The sequence below is a fragment of the Lonchura striata genome, chromosome 18 (assembly GCF_050655825.1).
Source record: "Lonchura striata isolate lonStrDom1 chromosome 18, ASM5065582v1, whole genome shotgun sequence".
In the NCBI taxonomy this organism is placed as follows: Eukaryota; Metazoa; Chordata; class Aves; order Passeriformes; family Estrildidae; genus Lonchura; species Lonchura striata.
The window spans coordinates 1,388,564-1,409,767 of NC_140720.1; the positions used below are offsets into that span (position 1 = coordinate 1,388,564).

At 40.6% G+C, this 21,204-nt stretch overlaps 1 protein-coding gene across 1 annotated transcript in view; it reads left to right on the plus strand.

Moving 5' to 3' along the window:
* The window catches only part of FASN (fatty acid synthase), a 41,530-nt gene extending 21,441 nt beyond the window's left edge, over positions 1 to 20,089 (plus strand). Inside the window, exons 19-43 of the mRNA XM_021534061.4 lie at positions 48 to 233; positions 534 to 713; positions 941 to 1,144; positions 2,408 to 2,718; positions 2,861 to 3,250; positions 4,952 to 5,116; positions 5,316 to 5,434; positions 5,539 to 5,693; positions 6,028 to 6,231; positions 7,243 to 7,393; positions 7,885 to 8,063; positions 8,612 to 8,731; positions 8,872 to 8,994; positions 9,799 to 10,022; positions 10,335 to 10,536; positions 11,582 to 11,733; positions 12,230 to 12,321; positions 12,467 to 12,618; positions 12,913 to 13,155; positions 14,647 to 14,835; positions 15,359 to 15,586; positions 16,003 to 16,223; positions 16,756 to 16,854; positions 16,981 to 17,232; positions 18,288 to 20,089. Coding sequence (XP_021389736.1) covers positions 48 to 233; positions 534 to 713; positions 941 to 1,144; positions 2,408 to 2,718; positions 2,861 to 3,250; positions 4,952 to 5,116; positions 5,316 to 5,434; positions 5,539 to 5,693; positions 6,028 to 6,231; positions 7,243 to 7,393; positions 7,885 to 8,063; positions 8,612 to 8,731; positions 8,872 to 8,994; positions 9,799 to 10,022; positions 10,335 to 10,536; positions 11,582 to 11,733; positions 12,230 to 12,321; positions 12,467 to 12,618; positions 12,913 to 13,155; positions 14,647 to 14,835; positions 15,359 to 15,586; positions 16,003 to 16,223; positions 16,756 to 16,854; positions 16,981 to 17,232; positions 18,288 to 18,425 — 4,679 coding nt within the window. The 3' untranslated portion in view covers positions 18,426 to 20,089. The remainder of the gene's footprint in view (positions 1 to 47; positions 234 to 533; positions 714 to 940; positions 1,145 to 2,407; positions 2,719 to 2,860; positions 3,251 to 4,951; positions 5,117 to 5,315; positions 5,435 to 5,538; positions 5,694 to 6,027; positions 6,232 to 7,242; positions 7,394 to 7,884; positions 8,064 to 8,611; positions 8,732 to 8,871; positions 8,995 to 9,798; positions 10,023 to 10,334; positions 10,537 to 11,581; positions 11,734 to 12,229; positions 12,322 to 12,466; positions 12,619 to 12,912; positions 13,156 to 14,646; positions 14,836 to 15,358; positions 15,587 to 16,002; positions 16,224 to 16,755; positions 16,855 to 16,980; positions 17,233 to 18,287) is intronic.
* Positions 20,090 to 21,204: the final 1,115 nt, after the last annotated feature.

A 21,204-nucleotide genomic window follows, 5' to 3' on the forward strand; every position in this document is an offset into this window, starting at 1 on the left:
TTATAAACAATGATAATGATCATTATTCTTGTTACTGTGCCCTTCAGGGAAGATTTCACTCCTAGAAAACACTGCTCAGAAGAATTTCCATAACCAGCCAGATGGCTTTCAGACTCAAGTAGACAGGAGCTCAAAACCCAGGCTCTTGAAAGAAGACATTTATCAAGAGCTGCATCTGCGTGGATATAATTATGGACCAACATTCCAGGGTGTTCTAGAATGCAACAGTGAAGGTGAATTTCCTTTCAAAAGAAGCACAATGAGCCTGGGTATCGTAATGATGACTGTTTGATCTTTTAATTCCATATGTATTAACAGTTCACTTGACTGTGTCTTGTGAGGTAATTATACTTTGTGTGATAAGAGAGAACAACCAAGAGCATTGGGAAAGCTGTTCTTGCAAATGTAGAACTGTGTGGTGGAGTTTACAGGGGAAGCTGGGTACATACACTAAACTTGGCATTTAATAAGCAGTGATATTCTATCATCTGATGAATGATGAAATAGTGAGGCTTTCTCTTCCTCTTCTGCAGCAACTGCAGGAAAGGTTCTGTGGAATGGGAACTGGGTGACCTTCCTTGACACTCTCCTACATATGCTGATCTTACCTGAGAGTGGCCGCAGTCTGCGTTTACCCACAAGGATTCGCTCGGTCTGTATTGATCCAGTGCTGCATCACGAGCAGGTGTGCCAATACCAGGACAATATAGAAGGTAATGTCTCTCATGCTTGAACTTCTGCTAATTGCTTTGACTACTGGGTGAATGTGTGAATCTGAAGTAGTAGGATGGACATCTATGGGGGGGTCCTCTTAGTCTCCAAGTTATTCTGCAACTCTGTAACCTCTGTATGAAAGAGCCTGACACAGCACTGTTCATCAGATCACCTTAAGCAAAATATTTTTTTGTTTTCCGACTTAAATTTCTTTCCTGACTTTCAGCTTTTGAAGTTGTTGTGGACCACTGTGTTGATAGCCTTAAAGCAGGAGGTGTTCAGATCATTGGTCTTCATGCTACTGTGGCACCACGACGACAACAGGAACAGAGACCTCCCACCCTGGAAAAATTCTGCTTTGTGCCCTACACAGAGACTAGCTGTTTGTCTTCAAGTGCCCATCTTCATGCCTATCTGGAGCACTGCAAAGGTAGAGTGGGATTAGTTTCTTGTTATACTAGGAGAATCTTCTAGCCCGAGAGAAGTGTTTTGAGAGAAGCTGTTCATACTCCTTCAGAACATCCAAGATACTAAATGTTGATCTCTGTAGAAGACTTCAGCAAGGGTTCTCTGTACAATTGCTGGAAGCTAAAAGCTAATTCTGCCTGAGATCTCTAGAATGTGGGAAAGAGTAAAAAGTCGTGAAGAAGGACATCTTTCCTTCTATAACAGTCAGATGTGGTGTGAGATGGCACAACCCCTTCTGCAAGCAGAGACACAAATCATCTTTGAGTAGAAATTCAACTTACTTGCTTTAGACACTGACAGGAGAGTTTACTTAAGTGAGTTTTTAACCTTTTGGTTAAAAGGTTTGTTTTTCCCTGTGAACTGCTTAGATAGGCAAGGTTCCCATTTGTTCCTTGTTACCATTTGTTTGTGGGCACATATCCAAACAGGGAAAATTATTTAGTGAGGCACACATCAAAGCAATTGTTTGCCACCAGAATAGAATAGGAGCAGCTCAGTTTGTTTTGAGACTGGTAGCTAAATACAATGTTTTTTGATGAGGTGATATCTACTAAACTAATCACCTTAAGTGCCTTTTCATCAAAGAGAAAAAAGTTCATTTTTTTTAAATTTTTACTCTAGTGGTGAATTTTGCTTCATCTTGAGAAAGTAATTTTTTTCATTCTGTGTTGGTGTAGTGTCTTCATGCTCATTCTTAGATTTGGCAATAGACTTCAAAAATTTCACTTTCTTTTTTTCTCCTTCGTTTTCCCCTGCAGCATCCAAATACTTCCCCCAGAGGGTATTTTTTCTAGGCTGTGGTGGGAATATTTTATTTTGAAATCCAGTTCCTGACCTCAGTCATGATTAACTATTTCCCATCAGTTTATAAAGCAAAAAGGCATTTTAGTATTTTTATATCTGCAGAAACTTAAAATTTTCCTCCACAGCTCCCTAACTCAATCAGAGGTTTTCCGCTAGTTGCCTTCTTTCAGTCAGTCTTACTGCAGGTAATTGTGGGGGTTTAGTTTGTTTTGCTACAAAGCCTACTTATTTGGGGCAACTAGTGCACAATACATGATCATGTGAATATGAGAGGCTGCACTGTATCTGTGTGGGGTGGACCAATGATATAGCATGCTGTAATATATGGTGCTGATCAGCTGGTGTAGCAAATGGAGGCAAAGAGGAAAAGAATTCTTGGAAAATCTTGACTCTTCCTTTAATTTCCCCTTCTATTCTATAGGTCTGATAAAGAACTTACAGTCGAAGGTGGCAGTGCATGGGGTCAAATTAGTCATCCCTGGACTAGAAACTGCAGTGGCTGCTACGGGGTCCTCATCCACACAGAAGGGCCTTCAGCATATCCTTGCTGAGATCTGCCATCTGGAACTGAATGGAAACCTCCATTCTGAGCTGCAACAAGTTGTGATTCGAGAAAAAATGCACTTTCAAAACGACCCTCTTCTCAGTGGATTGCTGGATTCTGCAGAGTTGAGGACTTGCCTGGATGTAGCATTGGAGAACATGATCAGTCATAGGATAAAGATAGTAGAGGTTAGTTGGAAGCCTGGGATGGGAGTGTAGCTAGTGTTTCTAGGCCTTCCAGTAACCTGATTACATACTACTGTTCTGGTTATTATTCTGGATATCACTCATGTTTTGATTTGGTTTCTGCTTTTCCTTCTTTTTCTCACAGGCTAATGCAGGAGGTGGACAACTCTTCTCTCGTGTGAAAAGTATTCTGAATGTTCAGCCCCTGTTGCAGGTTGACTACATTGCCACTGACTGCATCCTGGAAAACCTTTCAGCTATTGAAACAGAGCTACAAGATGCTGGTGTTGTCTCTAGCCAGTGGGATCCATCTAGCCTTCCCTCTGGAAAGCTGACCGATGCTGACCTGGTGGTATACAACTGTTCAACAAGTGTTTTAGTGAATACCACTGAAATACTCTCTAATTTGGCAGCTGCTGTGAAAGAAGGAGGGTTTGTTTTGCTACATACTCTTCTTAAGGGAGAAACTCTTGGAGAAATTGTCAGTTTCCTTACAAGCCCAGATCTGCAGCAGAAACACAGCTTCCTAAGTGAGGTAAGCCTCTTGGAAGGACAGATACTTTCACCGTGGATAGTCTGAAGCTGTTGCTTGCAGATGCCCTGATGACAAATGTATAGTAGGCATTGCTTGCATGCTTTTCCATTGAAGACTTCTGCAGAAATAGCTAATAAACACCTCTTAAGAAGAGAGGACTTGCAAATTACTGTATATGAGGTTGAAAGAGTAAACTGTAGGTTCAATCAGGAAAGCCTTTCTTAATGCAGTGGAAATTATTAATTGTCTTTTATACATCTGTCTAATCTGTATGAAAACACTGGCCAGGACAATTCCTTTATTATTAAAATCATGTTGCTGAGGGGGGTACAGTTTTATCAGTGTAGGGTCCTTAAATGCTTTGGTATCAGAATATCTCTCTTACTTTTGATACTGCTGCTTGGAGTTGGATTTTACAAGCTAGTTAATTTCTTCTAACAATAAGGTGCTCCCAGAAGGAAGGCTTTTCTCTTGTATTTTTCTTTTCTTCCTTTCCTGTTCCCTACATTATCTGATCCCATAATGAGATACAGTAAAATAAGCCCTGAGAAGTTGGAGGAGGGAGAAAAGAGTGTCAGCATTATATCTTCAAATCAGTATATCATGCAGATAAACTAATGCCAAAGCTGGCACAAGAGGAGGAGAGTGAAAGACAAGGGTAAGGGTGGAAACTGGGACATCATCTTCTCTTGACAGCTGTTAGACAAAGCAGTAATGGAAGAATGCACCTCTGCAGAACTTACCTATTTTTCCTGTTGTGAGGGGATGCAGCCTCTCAGCTCTCTTTTAGAATAAGAAGAGAGTAGCACTTCCAAGAGTTTAGGTTTTGTTTATAATTCTGGAGTGGGGTTGTTTGATTTTGAATTTTGCAACTACATGGATTCTAGCCCTTCACTTCCTGCAGACATTTTTTCAAGGGGACTTGAGAAGAAAGATTAAGTTCTTTTCATCTTTCCTGGTGAACAGGGGGATAAAGAAGAAGGTATTGAGATGCTACTGGCACTAATAACAAAAACCATAGATCTGTCATTAGTATCAGTAGCCTAGTATTTGCAAATTTCTGGGAGAAGATGCATATCCATTGAATGCACCTTCTCTGAAGTAAATTATACAAGCCAGGCAAGACTGTGCAGAACTTGCATAGTTCTCAAAGTTTTCTCGATACAGACACTGTCCCTGGTCCTTGATACAAGGGATCACGCTGTAAAACATTCTGCTGGTCTGTGCCTGGCATATGAAAAGCAAATGGATGCTTTTCTGAGAGCCTGCAAGCATTTTTATTTCATTCAGATAGCAATCCTTACATGTTTCTGGATATGCCATACATGCATTTTCATTATTTTATTTTTCTAAAATGCCTTTTCAGTGTAACTTAGATATATGGATGCTTCTCCCCATGTCTGTGCAAACAGGGCTTATGTGACATAGGGTACATTCAAGTACACTATGGAATTTGGTAGCATGGTCATGGCTCAGGTTTTTTGCACACCTGCTAATGTGCTAAGACTGGTTCCCTAACCAGGACTTTGAGATACTTGTACTCCCACTTTTGGAAGATCCTTTAGGGAAGAAGGAGTAGTCTAGATGTGGATAAAACACTGTTATGTTAATCAAACATGTATTTGTACTGAGACAATACAAAGCAAGTTTTCAAGAAAAATTGATTTTGCTGTTAATTTGTTGCTTTGCATGATTTGACAGGCACAGTGGGAGAACTTATTCAGCAAAGCTTCATTGAATCTTGTTGCCATGAAGAAGTCATTCTTTGGCTCAGTTATTTTCCTGTGCCGTCGGCAAGTTCCTGTCAAAACACCTATTTTCCTGCCAGTAGATGAGACGAACTATAAGTGGGTGGAGTCCTTAAAGGTGAGAGTTCTTGTGTCCTAGGTATCTGAATTTCCAAATCATTATATTTTCTAAATGAGATATTTAATAGTGTTGAAAGAAGAATGTGTGTGTTCGGTTGGTTTCTTTTAATAAAATAGAAGTTACTAATCTCTGCCAAGGATATGAGGGCTATTTTCTTTGTAGTTCCTAATAAAACAGTTTGGGATTTGTCCTGTAGGAGATCTTGGCTGACCCATCAGAGAAGCCTGTGTGGTTGACTGCCACCAGTTGTGCAAACTCAGGAATTTTGGGAATGGTGAACTGCCTTCGCCTTGAGGCAGAAGGCCACCGAATCAGGTACGTAAGCATGCCCTTGAGTCACGTTTGGGAGATGAGCTATTTGTGTTAGCTTCTTTTCAAACCTATGGCAAAACAAACAAAATGACAACTCTTGTCTTCAGGTGTGTGTTCATTTCCAACTTGAACCCTTCATCTGCTATCCCACCCACGAGTCTTTCTTCCCTGGAGATGCAGAAGATTGTTCAGAAGGACCTGGTGATGAATGTGTATCGTGATGGAAAGTGGGGCTCCTTCAGGCATCTTCTGTTGCAGCAAGGTACAGTCTTTGAGAGCTGAGGATCACTTGCAAGGCCTTGAATCTGAATAAACTTTGAATAGAAGATGAGTAGCTATTGTTCCTACAGTGACCTATTATTATTTTTAATGAACAATTTAGAATTCTTCTGTTTCAGCTCAAAGTGAACAGTAGCACACTGGTGCCAGGAGGAGGGATAGGCTATTTAGGGCATCAGTAGTATTGCAAAGGAAGAAAGGGCTCTCTGGATAGCAAATGGGAGGAGGAGGTAGAAATTGCAAAAGGAATTTACTCATTTTGGAAAGCATGTACCTTTGTTAATATGCGTAAGTTCTTACTGTTCCTACTTCTACAGCACAACCTCAGGAGATGACAGAATATGCCTATGTAAATGTGCTAACTCGTGGAGATCTCTCATCTCTTCGCTGGATTGTCTCCCCACTTCGACACTTCCACACAACTGATCCCAGTGTTTTACTCTGCAAAGTCTATTATGCATCTCTCAACTTCCGGGACATTATGCTGGCCACAGGGAAGCTTTCTCCAGATGCTATCCCTGGTGAGTTAAAGTTACACTAGAAGGATATGTATTGTTGTTCTAGAATTAACCTCTTGATTGTTTGTTATGCACTGGCTAAATTGTATGCCACAAAGCATTCTTTTGAAAAGGAAATACAGCCCTGCTGCATGGCTGTGCACCAAAAAGTTCCCAAGTTCTATGTCCAATTTACAGTTCAATTTTTTAAAATATGGCACAATTAACAAACCATGCTCTGAGAAATGTTGCTTGCCATATTGCACAGATACCCAGTGTGAAATAAAACAAGTTTGATGGAGGTTCCAGACATGGGTGTGGTAAATACCAGGGTGAGAATGCTGAAGTTTCATGCTACCATGCTGTTGGACATGCTTGAATTTCAGAGAGAAAAAATGCACAATGAAGTAATTGCCTGTTTACAAAATGGAGGTGGTATTATCTTCATAGTGAGTTAAGAATTAATGTAATGTGTATGAAATGGTTTTAAAATATGCATTTAAATAGAGGGGATAGAACATGTAAAAATTTTGTGATTTGAGTAAGGCTGGATTTCCCTTTGTGACTGAACCACTTGGCATAATGGAAGTTGCCCCTGTGCATGGCAGAAGGTTGTAAGTAGATGATCTTTAAGGTCTCTTCCAACACAAACCATTCTATGATTCTATGACTGACATAACTGTCTGCCTAAAACATGAATTATCAAAAAGTCATATTTTTGCAGTGATCATCTTTCTAGTTTATGTATCATTCTTTTTCTGAGGGACAGAATTGCCTCTGAAACAAGATGTTTTAATGAAATTTCTCAGATGAAAACTGGAAAATAAAGCAATATCATCAAGGATAAATGCTTCTGGTTTAATGAGACCAGGTCCTTCTCTGCTGCTCTTGCAGTGAGTCATTAACTATGAGAATTTATGAACTGTGTAAAGAAGAGACAAATCCCAGAGATTTAGACTTTCAGTGTAGTAAAGGAATTTTAGAGGAGTTTTTTGTTTTGTTTTGTTTTGATAAAAGGTGTTAATGTTCTTTCAGGTAACTGGGCTTTGCAGCAATGCATGCTGGGCATGGAGTTCTCAGGACGGGACCTGACTGGAAGAAGAGTGATGGGATTGCTGCCAGCAAAGGGGCTGGCCACAGTGGTAGACTGTGAAAAAAGGTTTCTGTGGGAGGTGCCTGAAAACTGGTAGGTCAGCTTCTGTTTTCTGGTTAAGATTTGCCTTCCTGCCTGAGGCTGATGACACCTGAGTGCTGCACAATGGCTAGATTCCCCTCTGGCAAATGTTAACAGGGCTATAGTGTCTCAAGCAACTGTAAGATTTTGGATTAGATTCACTGCAGGAGTTCTGCAGTAGTTTTTGTACAATGGCTTGCACAAGGTTCTTAACTTTTTCTGGGCTCTTAACTTCATGTGTCTCAGTATACACGGGGATATCAGTGCTGGTTATGTTACTAGTTAGTTACTGAAATACTTTTACAAAATAATGAAACCTGGCTGTGTTTGGCAGCTGTGGTAGTCTGCTGTATGATTGACACTTTCTTATCTATCTTATCTTACACATTATTTCTTACCTATCTCAGCAATGGAACTTTCCTGTTGCAGAAAGGCAAATTTCATCAGGAAAATCTAGTAGTCTTTCCCAAGGCTAAAGATACCTCTTCCGTTTTGCTCCTTAGGACTCTAGAAGAAGCAGCTTCAGTGCCTGTGGTTTATGCCACTGCTTATTATGCTTTGGTGGTTCGAGGTGGTATGAAGAAGGGTGAGAGTGTCCTTATTCACTCTGGCTCAGGAGGTGTGGGCCAAGCAGCCATTGCCATTGCCCTGAGCATGGGCTGCCGTGTCTTTGCTACTGTAGGTGAGTACTGAGGGCCCAGAGTCATGGGGAGAAAAGAGATTCTAGCTCTTTATAGAATAGAGGAAGCATGTGTGTGTACACATATATAAGTATATATACCTTTTTAGGTATGTACTTATTCCTCTACAGTGTGATCTGCTGTAGCTTTGATCTAATTTCCAGGCTGAGAGCTGGTTACATAGTTAATACAGCTATTGATACTGTGCTTGAAAATTCCACAGCACAGTCAAATTTATCTGTCTCTGTACACTATATAATCAAAAGACTAGAAGAAGATCATGGCTTGCTCATTTTACATTTAGTAATATGAATCCAAATGCCTGTCCATTTATAGGCTCTCATCTGTTTCTGGTCCTTGCTCTATCTCATAAATGAGCAGTAGCAACCAGATAGCCTTTGTCCTAAAGTCTGACGTCTTGGGAGACTGAAAGCTTGGAGATGGGTTCTCAGACTTGCAGTCCTTGGAGGAAAGATGTGCAGTGGCAAATGGGCTGTTTCATCATAAAAATTAAATTAGTGACATCGTTCAACCTGTATTTTACTTCCAGGTTCCACTGAGAAGCGTAAGTATCTCCAAGCAAGATTCCCACAGCTAGATGCTAATAGCTTTTCCAGCTCCAGAGATACTACCTTTGAACAACATATACTTCGAGTTACCAATGGAAAAGGTGAAGTTCAAGAAATATTTTTCCTTTTTTTGTCATCTAAGCCACATTATCAGTTGTGCATTCTAAAGACAATATGAGTCACTAGAAGATAGGGTTAGGCTTTCAGAAGAGTTAAGTAGATGTTTCTCCTTTCATTGCAGGTGTCAACCTTGTGTTAAATTCCTTGGCAGAAGAGAAGCTCCAAGCCAGTTTGCGTTGTCTTGCTAGACATGGGCGCTTCTTGGAAATAGGCAAATTTGATCTATCTAACAACAGTCAGCTTGGTAAGATGGGGCATTGGGAAGCACCTCTCATTGGGTTTTAGCTGCGGCCCAGCACCCCCAGGTGTCCTTTTCTGCAGGACAGCTCTCCAGCCTCCCCAGAATTTATACTTTTGTCTGGTGTTACTGGGGCTCAGGTGTGCAGTTGACATTTGTTAAATTTTGTATCAGCTGTGGTTGCCCAGTGTTCCAGTCTATCTAGACCCCTCTGCAAGGCCCCTTGTTGCTCAAGGCAATCAACAGCATCTGCCAGTTTTGAAGGCATAGGACAAGATAACCCTGATTTTTCTTGAATGGGAAAAAAATTTTGAATGTTGTAAGGTGACGTGTCAGTGAAAAATTACAGCTGTGTTCTCCTGTTGTAGAATGATTGCATATAGTGTTGACAGCCTGCTTCCTTATTCTAATTAAATTTCAAAAGATCCTATCATATTGGAAAACCTTGCTATGAGGAAGTGTCTCCTGTGGAGATAGACATGATGTATGCAGGATTCTAGCTCCCCTGTAACTCAGCTGTCACAAGAGAAAAAAAATCTCCTTTTTAATATCAGACTGACCATGATACAGATTGTCCTCTCAACACACAATTTTTTGGAGTGGCATTTCTGTGAAACTGGTCTGCTTGTAAGAGAAGAACGTAATGTTATTTATTGGAGAATATATGTAAGAATGAGTTTGGAAAATGTAGAATTCAAGCATCGGACTGCTTTACTCCTGTAACCTGCCCAGAAATGTTTCTGGAGCAGAGGGTAGGCTTCATTTTGAAATGTCAGTAGCATCAGGTCATAACCAAGTTGCTTTTTCTAGGAATGTCTCTCTTCCTCAAGAATGTGGCATTTCATGGGATCCTACTAGATTCAATATTTGATGAGGGAAACCAAGAGTGGGAAGTAGTATCAGAGCTGTTGAAGAAAGGCATAAGAGACGGTGTAGTAAAGCCCCTGAGGAGTACAGTCTTCAACAAAGAAGAGGTAGAAGCTGCCTTCAGATTCATGGCACAAGGAAAACATATTGGCAAAGTTATCATTAAGGTAATGTGATAATGATTTTGATTCTCTGATGCCTCTGGCCATTCTCTGGTGACTCTTGGATATTTTGATCCATTTTGAGTTGAAGTTCTATGAGTAGGGTAGCACAAGATCAGTTTCTACTGCTGACACTGTCAAAATTGTAACTGTCAAGTCTGGCACTGACTCTACAAGGTTCATTCCCATTGACTGGAGGAGCATGGAAAGATAAGAGATGCATTATGTATCTGATTATCTAATTGTAACTACTTTTTCTTTTTGTGTGTGTGTCTGTGTTGTTTCTGGGTCTTGGTTGGGTTTTTTTTGTGCGGGAAGGTCCAAGAAGAGGAAAAGGAGTATCTTTTAAGAAAGTCTGAACCAGTTAAAATCTCTGCAATCTCCCGAACCTCCTGTCCACCTACGAAGTCCTACATCATCACAGGGGGCCTAGGAGGATTTGGGCTGGAGTTGGCACAGTGGCTAGTTGAGAGAGGAGCACAGAAAATTATACTGACATCTCGTTCTGGCATACGAACTGGTAAGCAAAAATTGTAAGGAAACAGGGAATATGACTGTCTTTCAACAGACTTCAGTTTGTAGTTTCTCTCCATTTTCAAGTGTCCTGTTGCTGACTAATAATGTCTTGATCTCTTTTCTTTTCTGTATTATCTCACTTCAAGCTGTTGTCTCCTTTATTGTAAAGGAGGAACTATCTTTTAGCTTGACCTTTTTTCCAACTACTACTTTCCCCCTTTTATGCTTCCTATTTCTATCAACCCATTTTCTCTCTTATACAGGGTTTATTCTGTTGCCTTTCTTTTACCTTTATGCCCTCTGCAGTGTCTGGGTACCTCACTGACCTGCCCACTGTCTGTAGCATGTTGGATCACATGGAAGGGCCTAAAAACTCCTTGTTAAAGATACTTTGTTCCTCAAGTTACATGTGTGGATGCTCACTCTTGCTCCTTAGATAGCTCATCTGTAAAGATGGACCTTACTACCTGATAGCATCCATAAACACTTTTACTCAGATTAAAGGCATTAGTTAGATTACAGTGGCAGAATTGAGATTTATCAGTGCTGGTCTTTGGTATTTCCTCATAAATTCACTCATAATTCAACTTCTCTCTGTCTCTCCAGGTTTCTTCTTTCTTTTGGCAAGTTCACAATCACACCACTTGTGTGTACAAACACGTAGATCAAATACTACTTATGAAGTTCTGGCTGTGATACTATAATCTGTTGCTTTGCTCTAATCTAGCCAATTTTCCCAATCTCAGTACCCAAATTTTTGTTAATTTCTCTTCATAGTTGTATTTTTCTTTCCTTCCTTCCCCCCACCACCACCTCAGGCCTTAGGTTCTCCCAATGCTGTTCACCACTTTATCTATGTAGAATTTCTGAAATTCAAATTATTTCTAGCTGCTGTTCAAATTTTGTCTAATTTTTATCTCATAGTTGAATCGGGAATTATTTAGCTATTCAGTCCCTATCTAGTCAGAAAAGCATAAAGGAGCAGTTTTACCAAAGCCTTATAGTTGGGATTCTTCATCCCAGGCACTGTCCACCTTTACTTTTTCTAGGCTACCAGGCTAAACGCGTTAAAGAGTGGAAGGCACTGGGAGTCAAAGTGCTGGTATCTACCAGTGATATTGGAACACTAGAAGGAGCACAGCAATTGATAGAAGAAGCTTTGCAGCTTGGACCAGTTGGAGGCATCTTTAATTTGGCTGTGGTAAGTGACAGAAATGCTCAGGACTTGTTTGTAAGAGGCAACATCCATTCATGTGACTAAAGAAAGTCAGGCTTCATACAATTTTAGTTAAGTTCTCTGTGTTTCAAAGGACACTATGCTTTGGTCTTACCTGGTGACTAAAGGCTTATGGGTCTGTTCCCTTGACCTGAGAAGCAGCAGTATTTGGCCAGCAAGTTCAGTTCTGTGGTAAGACAAATATTGCCCTAGCCTCCTGTGGACAAGAAAAATCCCATGCAGAACTTGCCTGAATTTCTGCAGTGTCAATACAGAAAAAATACTGAAAAAAGCAGATTTGGCAAAAGCCATGTTGTCAATATTTTGGGATATTCCAGATATGTCTGTACTGCAAAGTTACAAAAATACATTGTGTAGTGATATCCTCTCATATATCAAGCCATGTGGCATATTTAAACAGAGAAAATGGAGGTACTGAAATTACACTTCCTTTTTTAATCCCTCTTCCCACTCCCCATAGGTCCTTAGAGATGGCATGATTGAAAATCAGACCCCAGAATTATTCTGGGAGGTCAACAAGCCCAAGTATTCAGGCACCCTTCATTTGGATTGGTAAGTGTCTGTAGAAGGGACAAATAAGAACTGTTTTTAAAGTCAAGGAACTGATCAAGCTTAGTTGTTTTAGTCTTGCACTAGCCTTTGACAATAATACACTAGACAGGTTTTTCTGATGGAGTTTCTCCTGCTCTCTTCCAAGGGTGACTCGTAAGAAGTGTCCAGACCTGGACTATTTTGTTGTATTCTCCTCTGTAAGCTGTGGAAGAGGAAATGCTGGGCAAAGTAATTACGGCTTTGCCAATTCTACCATGGAGCGTATCTGTGAGCAGCGACATCATGATGGACTCCCAGGTGAGATGACTTCACTCATTGCACAGTATAAACTATCTTGCCAAACATCCAGATGAGGACTGGCTCAACAGAAACCTGTGCACTTATCTGGAGTGATAAAGTTATGTTGAAGGCTGTTTTAGGCTCCTAGATGTTACTCTGCATCATTAACGTGTGATTGAATACTCCACAGTACAAAGGAAATGCATGCCTTAGCATAGCTCATTATTTAAGTCCCTTTTTTATTAACTCGCTCCTGTTCCTGCCATGTGCTTTAGTTAGCTGCTTAGTATGTTTTTCTAATTTCTTCTCCAGGCTTGGCAATCCAGTGGGGAGCCATTGGTGATGTGGGTATCTTGATGAAGACAATGGGAAACAAAGACATTGTGGTGGGGGGAACGCTTCCCCAGCAAATGAGCTCATGCCTGGAGGTGCTCGATGTTTTCCTGAATCAACCTCATCCTGTCATGTCCAGTTTTGTCCTAGCAGAGAAGGTCTCAGTGAAAGCTGAAGGAGGTAGTCAGCGGGATCTTGTAGAAGCTGTTGCTCACATCCTGGGTAAGTGCTTTCACTGGTTGGTGCCTACTGTCTCATTACTTTCGGAAAGTAGTGGTGCTGCTGTAGGTCCTCTGTCCAGCATCTCTTCTGTGGTCTTCATCTCCTGTGGTGTGGCAATGTTGCTGTTGTGAGACTGTTTGCTTTTTTTTTTCCCTTTACACTGCTCCTTCTCTCAGATAAGGACTACTTCTTTCATGGATTTTTCTGTTACTGTGTTTACATAGATACGTGTATATACTCCAGAGACTTGGGTTTAGAGTGAACTGGTACCTTTCTCCAAATGGAGAATCAACAAGAACAGCCCCCAAGAGCAAAATTCTTGGACAGTACATAAGACAGCAAATACATAACCAACTTTCTGAGTACTGTTCCAGCTTTCAAACATTCACCTTGGTGTGTCCCCATGCCACAAAAAGTAGCTTTTCTCTACTTATTGTTTAACTGGTATTTTATTCACTTACCTGCTGTGTCTCTTATCCCATGTGAAGATCTAGTTACCATAACTTAGCTATGCATTACAAGTGCCATGTCCTTCTGTTTGTCTTGGATCTGCTTCCTTTTACCATTGTGTCTCTTATTTTTATGTTGTTACTCAATAATCACTGTTAACTCTGTCTACCATGTCCCACTTCAGTTGTCTCTATTGCAGACAAAACAGTCTCGTGATCCTTTGTTTTCTACCAAAAAAGGTACTGATGAATGAAAGACAGTCTCCTGAGTGTTACTTAAGGAGTTGTGTGCAACTCACTGACAGCAAATCTGATCTCTCAGAGCACATGCAGCTTTTAGAAGCAATAGGAAAGGGTCTGGGAAGCCACACCAGCTATTTCTATAGTTTGGAAGAAGAGAGTATGAGATCAACAAAGGGAGGAGCTAGTAATGAAGCCTAATAGTGTGAAGGGTGGCAACATGGGGCTGCACAAGTTGGAGGAGGGGACAAACAGCAGGTGTTATTATGAGAGGCCTTCTATGGGTAAGGAAACGGTGAGAGATTGAACAGTGTGAATTTCGAAAGGGAAAAAGAAAATTAAACCTAAACGTATCACCCCCTCCTCCAGTGTCATAGGCATCAAGTGTTGCAGTCAACCATCACTGACACTGATAACTTTTATCTCACTGTAGCTGAGGATTAGATGTATTAGGTCTAGGACTGCAGTATCAATTAGAGCCTCCAGTGTGTGGAATCTGTCTAGCTGACTGACTGTTCTGTATTTGGTCTAGTGCTGATGTGAAAATATTCACAGCTCTTTAGTTGGGACTGATATATTCCCTGTCATAAATCTGTGCATATTTAATATGTTCGCTAAATACTAGATCCCATATGACACGGTGGGGGTTATAGAAGAGGTGGCTTATGAAAGATTAGATGATCCTGAAGCTCTACAGCTGCAGTTTGAGATTGTAGGAGATACAACAAGTGGAGAAGGCTGCTAGAGAGGCCTAGAGCTGAAAAGAAATTGGCCTTTTCCTAGTATGCTCTTTTGTTCTCAGGGGTCCGTGATGTGAGTAGTCTGAATGCTGAGAGTTCCTTGGCTGACTTGGGCTTGGATTCCTTGATGGGTGTGGAGGTGCGCCAGACACTGGAGAGAGACTATGACATCGTTATGACCATGAGAGAAATTCGACTCCTTACAATCAACAAACTGCGTGAACTTTCTTCCAAGTCCAGGACAGCAGAGGGTAAAGTGTCTGGATTAGGGTTGCTACCAGTCACCTGAGTCCAAATAATTAAGCTTCCAATTCCTTGCTTTCATTTTTGGTGACATAAACGTCTATCAGAAAATGAAATAAAGTTATAATTAAATAGCTTTTAAGTGACAGACATGTCACAGAAGTGTATTGACCACTAGGACAGGCCCATAATTTCGGGGGGCAGGGTGTACAAGAAAGGTAAGTGTGAAAGTTGCTTTCTTGCTTGGCTAGCAGCTGCATGCATGAGTACTCTTATGTGTGTGATGCAATTTGAGACCTTTTACTTGTCTGGGGAATAAACAATGTAATGTCATGGTCACAGGAAGCTAAAAGCATATGCAGTTGCTGCAGAGCAACTGACAGATCTCTGAGTATATGACCTGATGATGTAGTGAGGCAGCAGGCTAATCTAGGGCAGCCCTAGTCCTGAGGTTGTCCTTCAGCAGTATGGCTACATGACCGAGACTGACTCTGAAGCTAATTGGGTTTGTATGGTGTGTTTCCTTCAAAGAGCTGAAGTCATCCCCACTGATGAAGACAGGCCCAGGCGAACCTCCAAAACTAGATTTGAACAACTTACTGGTGAACCCAGAAGCACCAACAATCACTCGTCTCAATGATGTTCAGAGCATGGAGCGCCCTCTTTTCCTTGTTCACCCCATTGAAGGATCCATTGCAGTTTTCCACACTCTGGCCTCCAGACTTCACATGCCCTGCTATGGGCTCCAGTGCACAAAAGGTATCTTGGTTCTTCAGCATCTTGAATTTGCAAACATAACATTCTGAACTGTAGTTGCTTTTAGAGAGGACTTTGTTTCTAGACTATTAAAGTTGGAGGAACAAATATCAGGCCTATTAGTCTGCAGAGGTTCATGTCAAAAATCCTCAGTGTCAAGAGGAATAATAGATGAAATTGAAGAGTTTATGTAGACAAAAGTCAAAGCATCCTGTTCAACCTGTCCTTGGAAAGCACAATATTACTATTACTTGTCCTAAATGCAAGTTGTTAACGATAATTTAGTAATTTACCTGCAAAGTAAATTGGATGCTTCCAACAGGATTGTTTCTGAAACATAAAATATGAAAGCATGAAAACATAATTTGTCTCTGCAAGTGTCTTTTCACCAGTCTTTCTAACTCATTTCCATGTTCTAGCTGCTCCTTTGGACAGCATCCAAAGCCTGGCAGCCTATTACATTGATTGCATGAAGCAGATACAGCCTGAAGGACCTTACCGCATTGCTGGATACTCTTTTGGTGCCTGTGTAGCCTTTGAAATGTGTTCCCAGCTGCAAGCACAACAAAATGCTTCCCATGCACTCAACAGTTTATTCCTTTTTGATGGGTCTCATTCCTTTGTGGCAGCATATACCCAGGTAAGGGGCACAAAAAGGATCTTCTTTCTGGGGACCATCTTCTCTCATCAGGGCTTATTTTTTCTCAAAGCTTACTATTCTAGATATGAGTAATTTGAAAAGCTGGCATGGGCATGATTTTGGAAGTCAGCTGTAGACATTGGATGCTTAGAGATGGCTGAAGGGTAGAAGAACATGAGAGGTGGTCTTCATTAAATGGAAAGAGTTCAGGCACAAAGGTTACTCTTGCTATGGTAAATCATAATATTAGTATGTCTTCTGGAACATCCTGGTGTCTGCAAGTCAAGATTGTCTTGTAGTGGTGCAAGGAAACCTTGCTTAACACTTCGCTTCTATTTTCATTGTACTTCAGAGAATATTAGGCTCTTGGCAAGCCATCTCTGGATTTGCTTTCTAATCTGTCCTGAAGGGATTTCCCCCTTTCCTTTTTTCCCCAGTTCACACCTTTGGTTCTATAATTGTTTTTATCTGACTTTTAACATCAGGCACATACATTCCTCTCAAGTTCACATTGTATTCTTCTCTCTTCCAGAGCTACAGAGCCAAACTGACCCAAGGAAATGAGGCTGCACTGGAGACTGAAGCATTGTGTGCCTTTGTTCAGCAATTTACAGGCACTGAATACAATAAGGTAGTTTCTTATTTTCCATATGTCTTCATATTGCACAAGAGGGTGTATTTTTTTTTTTTTTTGTTTAATGGAGATTGATTCTCAGCTGTTGAAACTAATGTGAAAAAAAAATGTTAATATTTCCAGCTGCTGGAGGTTCTTCTGCCCCTGAAAAATCTGGAGGCTCGTGTGAATGCTGCAGTAGACCTAATAACTGGGATTCATACAAACATCAATCGTGAAGCACTCAGCTTTGCTGCTACTTCATTTTACCATAAGCTGAAGGCTGCTGACAAGTATATACCAGACTCCAAGTATCATGGGAACGTGACACTGATGCGGGCAAAGTCGCACAATGAATACGAGGAAGGTCTGGGTAGAGACTATAAACTCTCAGAGGTCAGTCATGGGCCCACTGATGACTGTTGAATTTCTTCTGATATTTGGGCAAGCCAAAGAAAAGCATGGGAGAAATCATCATGAGAAAAAAAAGATAAAACCAACCTTAAAGAAATTATTGTTCTGCAGCTCCTGTGCTCTAACAAGACTTAGAAGTCTCCAAAAGCAAATGAGTTTATTTGTTCCAGGCATTTTCTGTGGGTAGTGAGGGTGAGAAAGTCTTGCCTGTATAGAGGATGTTTTTTCTATAGCTCATTATTGCAGCTCTCTAGAATGACTTTGGATAATAAGGATGTTAAAAGAGAGCAGTCTCTTTTCACCGTAGACCCTGAAGTTAGTTCATGGAATGAGGGCAGCCTTCTGAAGAGCAAGTGTCAGTTTTCTGACAATAAAGGCAGCTTTTTCTCAGTTACCTTTTTTTCACTTAGAAGCTAGTAGTTAGAAGTGGGTTTCTTGTGGGCTAAAAAAAGTAGGGGTTTTGCCTGTAGTCCAGATAAGGTCACTGTTCTTTAGCCCCTGCTCACATACAAGGATTAAGTTGGTGCAAATATCAGGGAAAAGGAAGTGATTGTCAGAATTCCCTTCCTGGTTCTGGCATCTCCTATCCTTTCAGATGTCTAACTTAGTCATTAAAGTTACATAATGACCTTAAAGGAAGATTTCTGGTGGTGGGAGAAGGATGGTGAGGAGCAGGGGTGTTTATTTGGTTTACTTAAAGGCTTGGAAGTAGCTACTTTATCATTCATTCATTCTTTGATATTGCAAGTAAATTATTCTTCCGGTACTAGGTTGCTTAACTTTCTGCCCAGGTTATATTTGAGTGGATCACCTGTCAGGCTGTCAAACTGTTGTGCTTGAAAACACTGGTTCGGAACAGTGCCCCACAGCTGATCTGTGAAAATGTGTCAGAATAAAACCAGTGCTATTTGTAACTGAGTTCAATAGAGACAGTGGTCTAAATTATGAGTAACTTAGACTAACAAACCCAAAGTGGCTAGGTGACCAGCTGGTTGTCAATTATGAATGAAAAATTTTTCTTTCTCATACTTACACAGGTATGCGATGGGAAAGTATCTGTCCACGTTATTGAAGGAGACCACCGCACTTTGCTGGAGGGAGATGGTGTTGAATCAATTATTGGGATCATCCACAGCTCACTGGCAGAGCCACGTGTCAGTGTCAGAGAGGGTTAACTTCTACTCCCTCACTGTCAATGATGAAGAAAATGCCAACAACATTCCTAGTTATGACAGGCCCCAAGGAACTCTTCCTGTTCAACATCTCATCTGCTCTGCTGCCAGAACTGGGAAGTCCAGCTGGACTCAATTGGTCTTTTTCTGTCTCTTTCTTGCTTATCTTCTCCTTTTCCAACACTTATGGGTTCTGTCTCCTTCCTTTCCTATGGCTGTTTTTCCCCCTAGTCTCCCTGTCCACATTAACTGTAGTGCTGTGACTCCATCACTGTGCACTGCAGTGAAGGTTCCCCACAGATGGTTGCTTCCTACACCCTTGGCAGTATAAAAAAACAAATTTAGGAGTAGATTTCTTGTGCTTTATATTGTTTTTGTCTTAACAGTATTCCAAAGGGTATGTGATAGCACTTGTTGACCAAGCCTAGTGAACAGGGAGAGGAGAGGAGCTGCAGGTGATTTTGGAGATACTTTTTATCTGTGAAGAATCTGTCTGCAGTTTAGGTCAGAAAGATAATTCCATTGAGGGTTTTGTAACTATATTTTTTAATTTGCTATATTCTAAGTATTTATTGTGTCAAACCAGAGACTTCTTACTTGGTTTTAATTTATCGTGGGTTATAGGAGCAGAGAAAAACCCTTTTTGGAGGGGAAGGTTTATTCTATAAGGAACAGTTGCCCATCTTTGAAATAATCTAATTTCTTGTTGGTTTGTTGTATGGTTGTTTTTTGTTTTTTTTTTTCTCCCACTGCCCTGCCCTTTTCAGAAAGGAATAGGTAAAAGGAAGGATTCTTGCCATCATGTACTCTTCAGGAGAGAGAGGGGCCTGGGGGATAGGGTGGATGGTTTGACAGATGCTGTTGTATTAACAGCCATAACTTGGGCATGATAAAAATAGGTAAAGCTGTCCCAGGCAGGTACTTTGTTTATATTTGTGCAAGGTTCTGTGGCCCGCTTTATCAGAACCTTAGTAAAGCATTAAGATTATTGCTTTACCTTATTCCCTCTCACCTTCAGTCTTGCCACCCAATGAAAAATTTGGAATGGGGAGGGCAGGGAATAGAATTTCTTAACAATAACTGAACAAATGCTCCCACCCCTGGTCTCCCATAATCAAAGCTCAGGCAAACATACAAGTATCTACCCAAAGCCCGTATATATTTTATTTAGCACAGGGCTTAAGCCTTGTATTAATTTTCCTTTCAGTAATGAGACTGGAAATCCCACATAAGTTAGCTAAGTAATCAGTTTGATGGTCTGATTTTAAAATACAGTAGTACCTTTTTAAAGGAAATTTGCATAAAATGGAATTGAATCATTTCTTGCCTTTGCTATGCTGGATCTGTCCTTTCTGAAATCAGTAAATCCTTGTTACACTTATGATACAGAGGAGACCTGGGTAGCAACAAAGCACCAAATAGGAGGAGCTATTATGCTTCTCCAAACTGCTGTAAAACCCCGGTTCTCTCCAGCCCCCAGTGAAGTGTTCTGGTGGTACAGGAGCATTCCAGTGACAGGAACAGATGGCTCTTCACTGCAGGTTCTGACCTAGTGTCTTTTGCTTATACTACCCTCTGTTGATAGTGGCTGGGTTAACTGATTTTAGTTTTATAAAGTATTTCTTTTGTGAAATTGAAATAAAACAACATAATGTCAGCTTAAACCATTTTTAAATGTCTTGTTTTTTCTTTTTTTTTCCTTTTAATTAATACTTTTTGGTCTGAAGAGTGTCTTTTTGGCTTTTCTGGTATTAAACAGAAGTCATCACTGGTTGGGTTTTAAATTATTTTCTACCATCATTTCTTAACCCATGTTTCATCTGGAGTCTCTCACTTCCTGGTAAAAAGCAAAATGCTGTTAACATATCTGATTTGTAGTCTGTAGAAATAATAATAATAATAGTAGTAGTAATAATGAAAATAATAACGAAGGCTCAGTATTCTGAAGCATAGCTTCTTAGATATAACAAATTTACAGCCATAATATTGAAGTGGGAACTTTTAGGTGGGCTTTTATTTGGAGTATTGGACAAGCCATTAATACTCCTGCCTCCGTTTTCCCATCTCTAAAATGGGAGAATAGCATCTACCTCAGGGCCTCTCTGAGTAAGGTTAGGCAATGAGTATAAATGCTCTGAAGTTTTAGGTATGATGTGGAAGTGTTAGACAGTAAGGAGGAAAGCGTGTGCTGTGTGAGGGATAGTGCATACTGACACTGGAGTGACTGTGTAAGCTGTGTGCATACACCATGGGGCTTCATCACATCTACTGCACACTGTCCCTGCACCTACTGGCATTGGGTACTACATAAAACAAATGGGGACTAATTGGTTTGGTTTAACTACTGGCAGTTGTAGTAAGCCTGAAAAAAGGGGGGAAAGAATCCTACTCGTGTTGGTTATATTTCAAACTGGAAGGAATAAGAAAGGATTAAATGTAAAGCAAACAGGTACAATAGTGCTGTGGTAATGTGTGTAATATCTGAATGGACTGTTTGGAAGGAGCAAGGACTAATGCTGTCCCATCTGTTGAAGCAGGAGTTTGCTGAGTTCCCTGTATAAACAAAGCTGTATGGTTCCATCTAAGCAGAGCTTGAAAATACTGTTTTAGTCATAGAAATTGCTGAAGAATAACTTACAGCTTATATACTGTTAATGCTCTTGTGATTGTTATTTGAAAAGCAGAAGGTTGTTACATTTAGGGCTTTTGTCCCCCATAATTATCTGATTATGAGCTGCTGCCATGTAACCCATTATTATAACTGGCTGCTGAACGCAGTGTG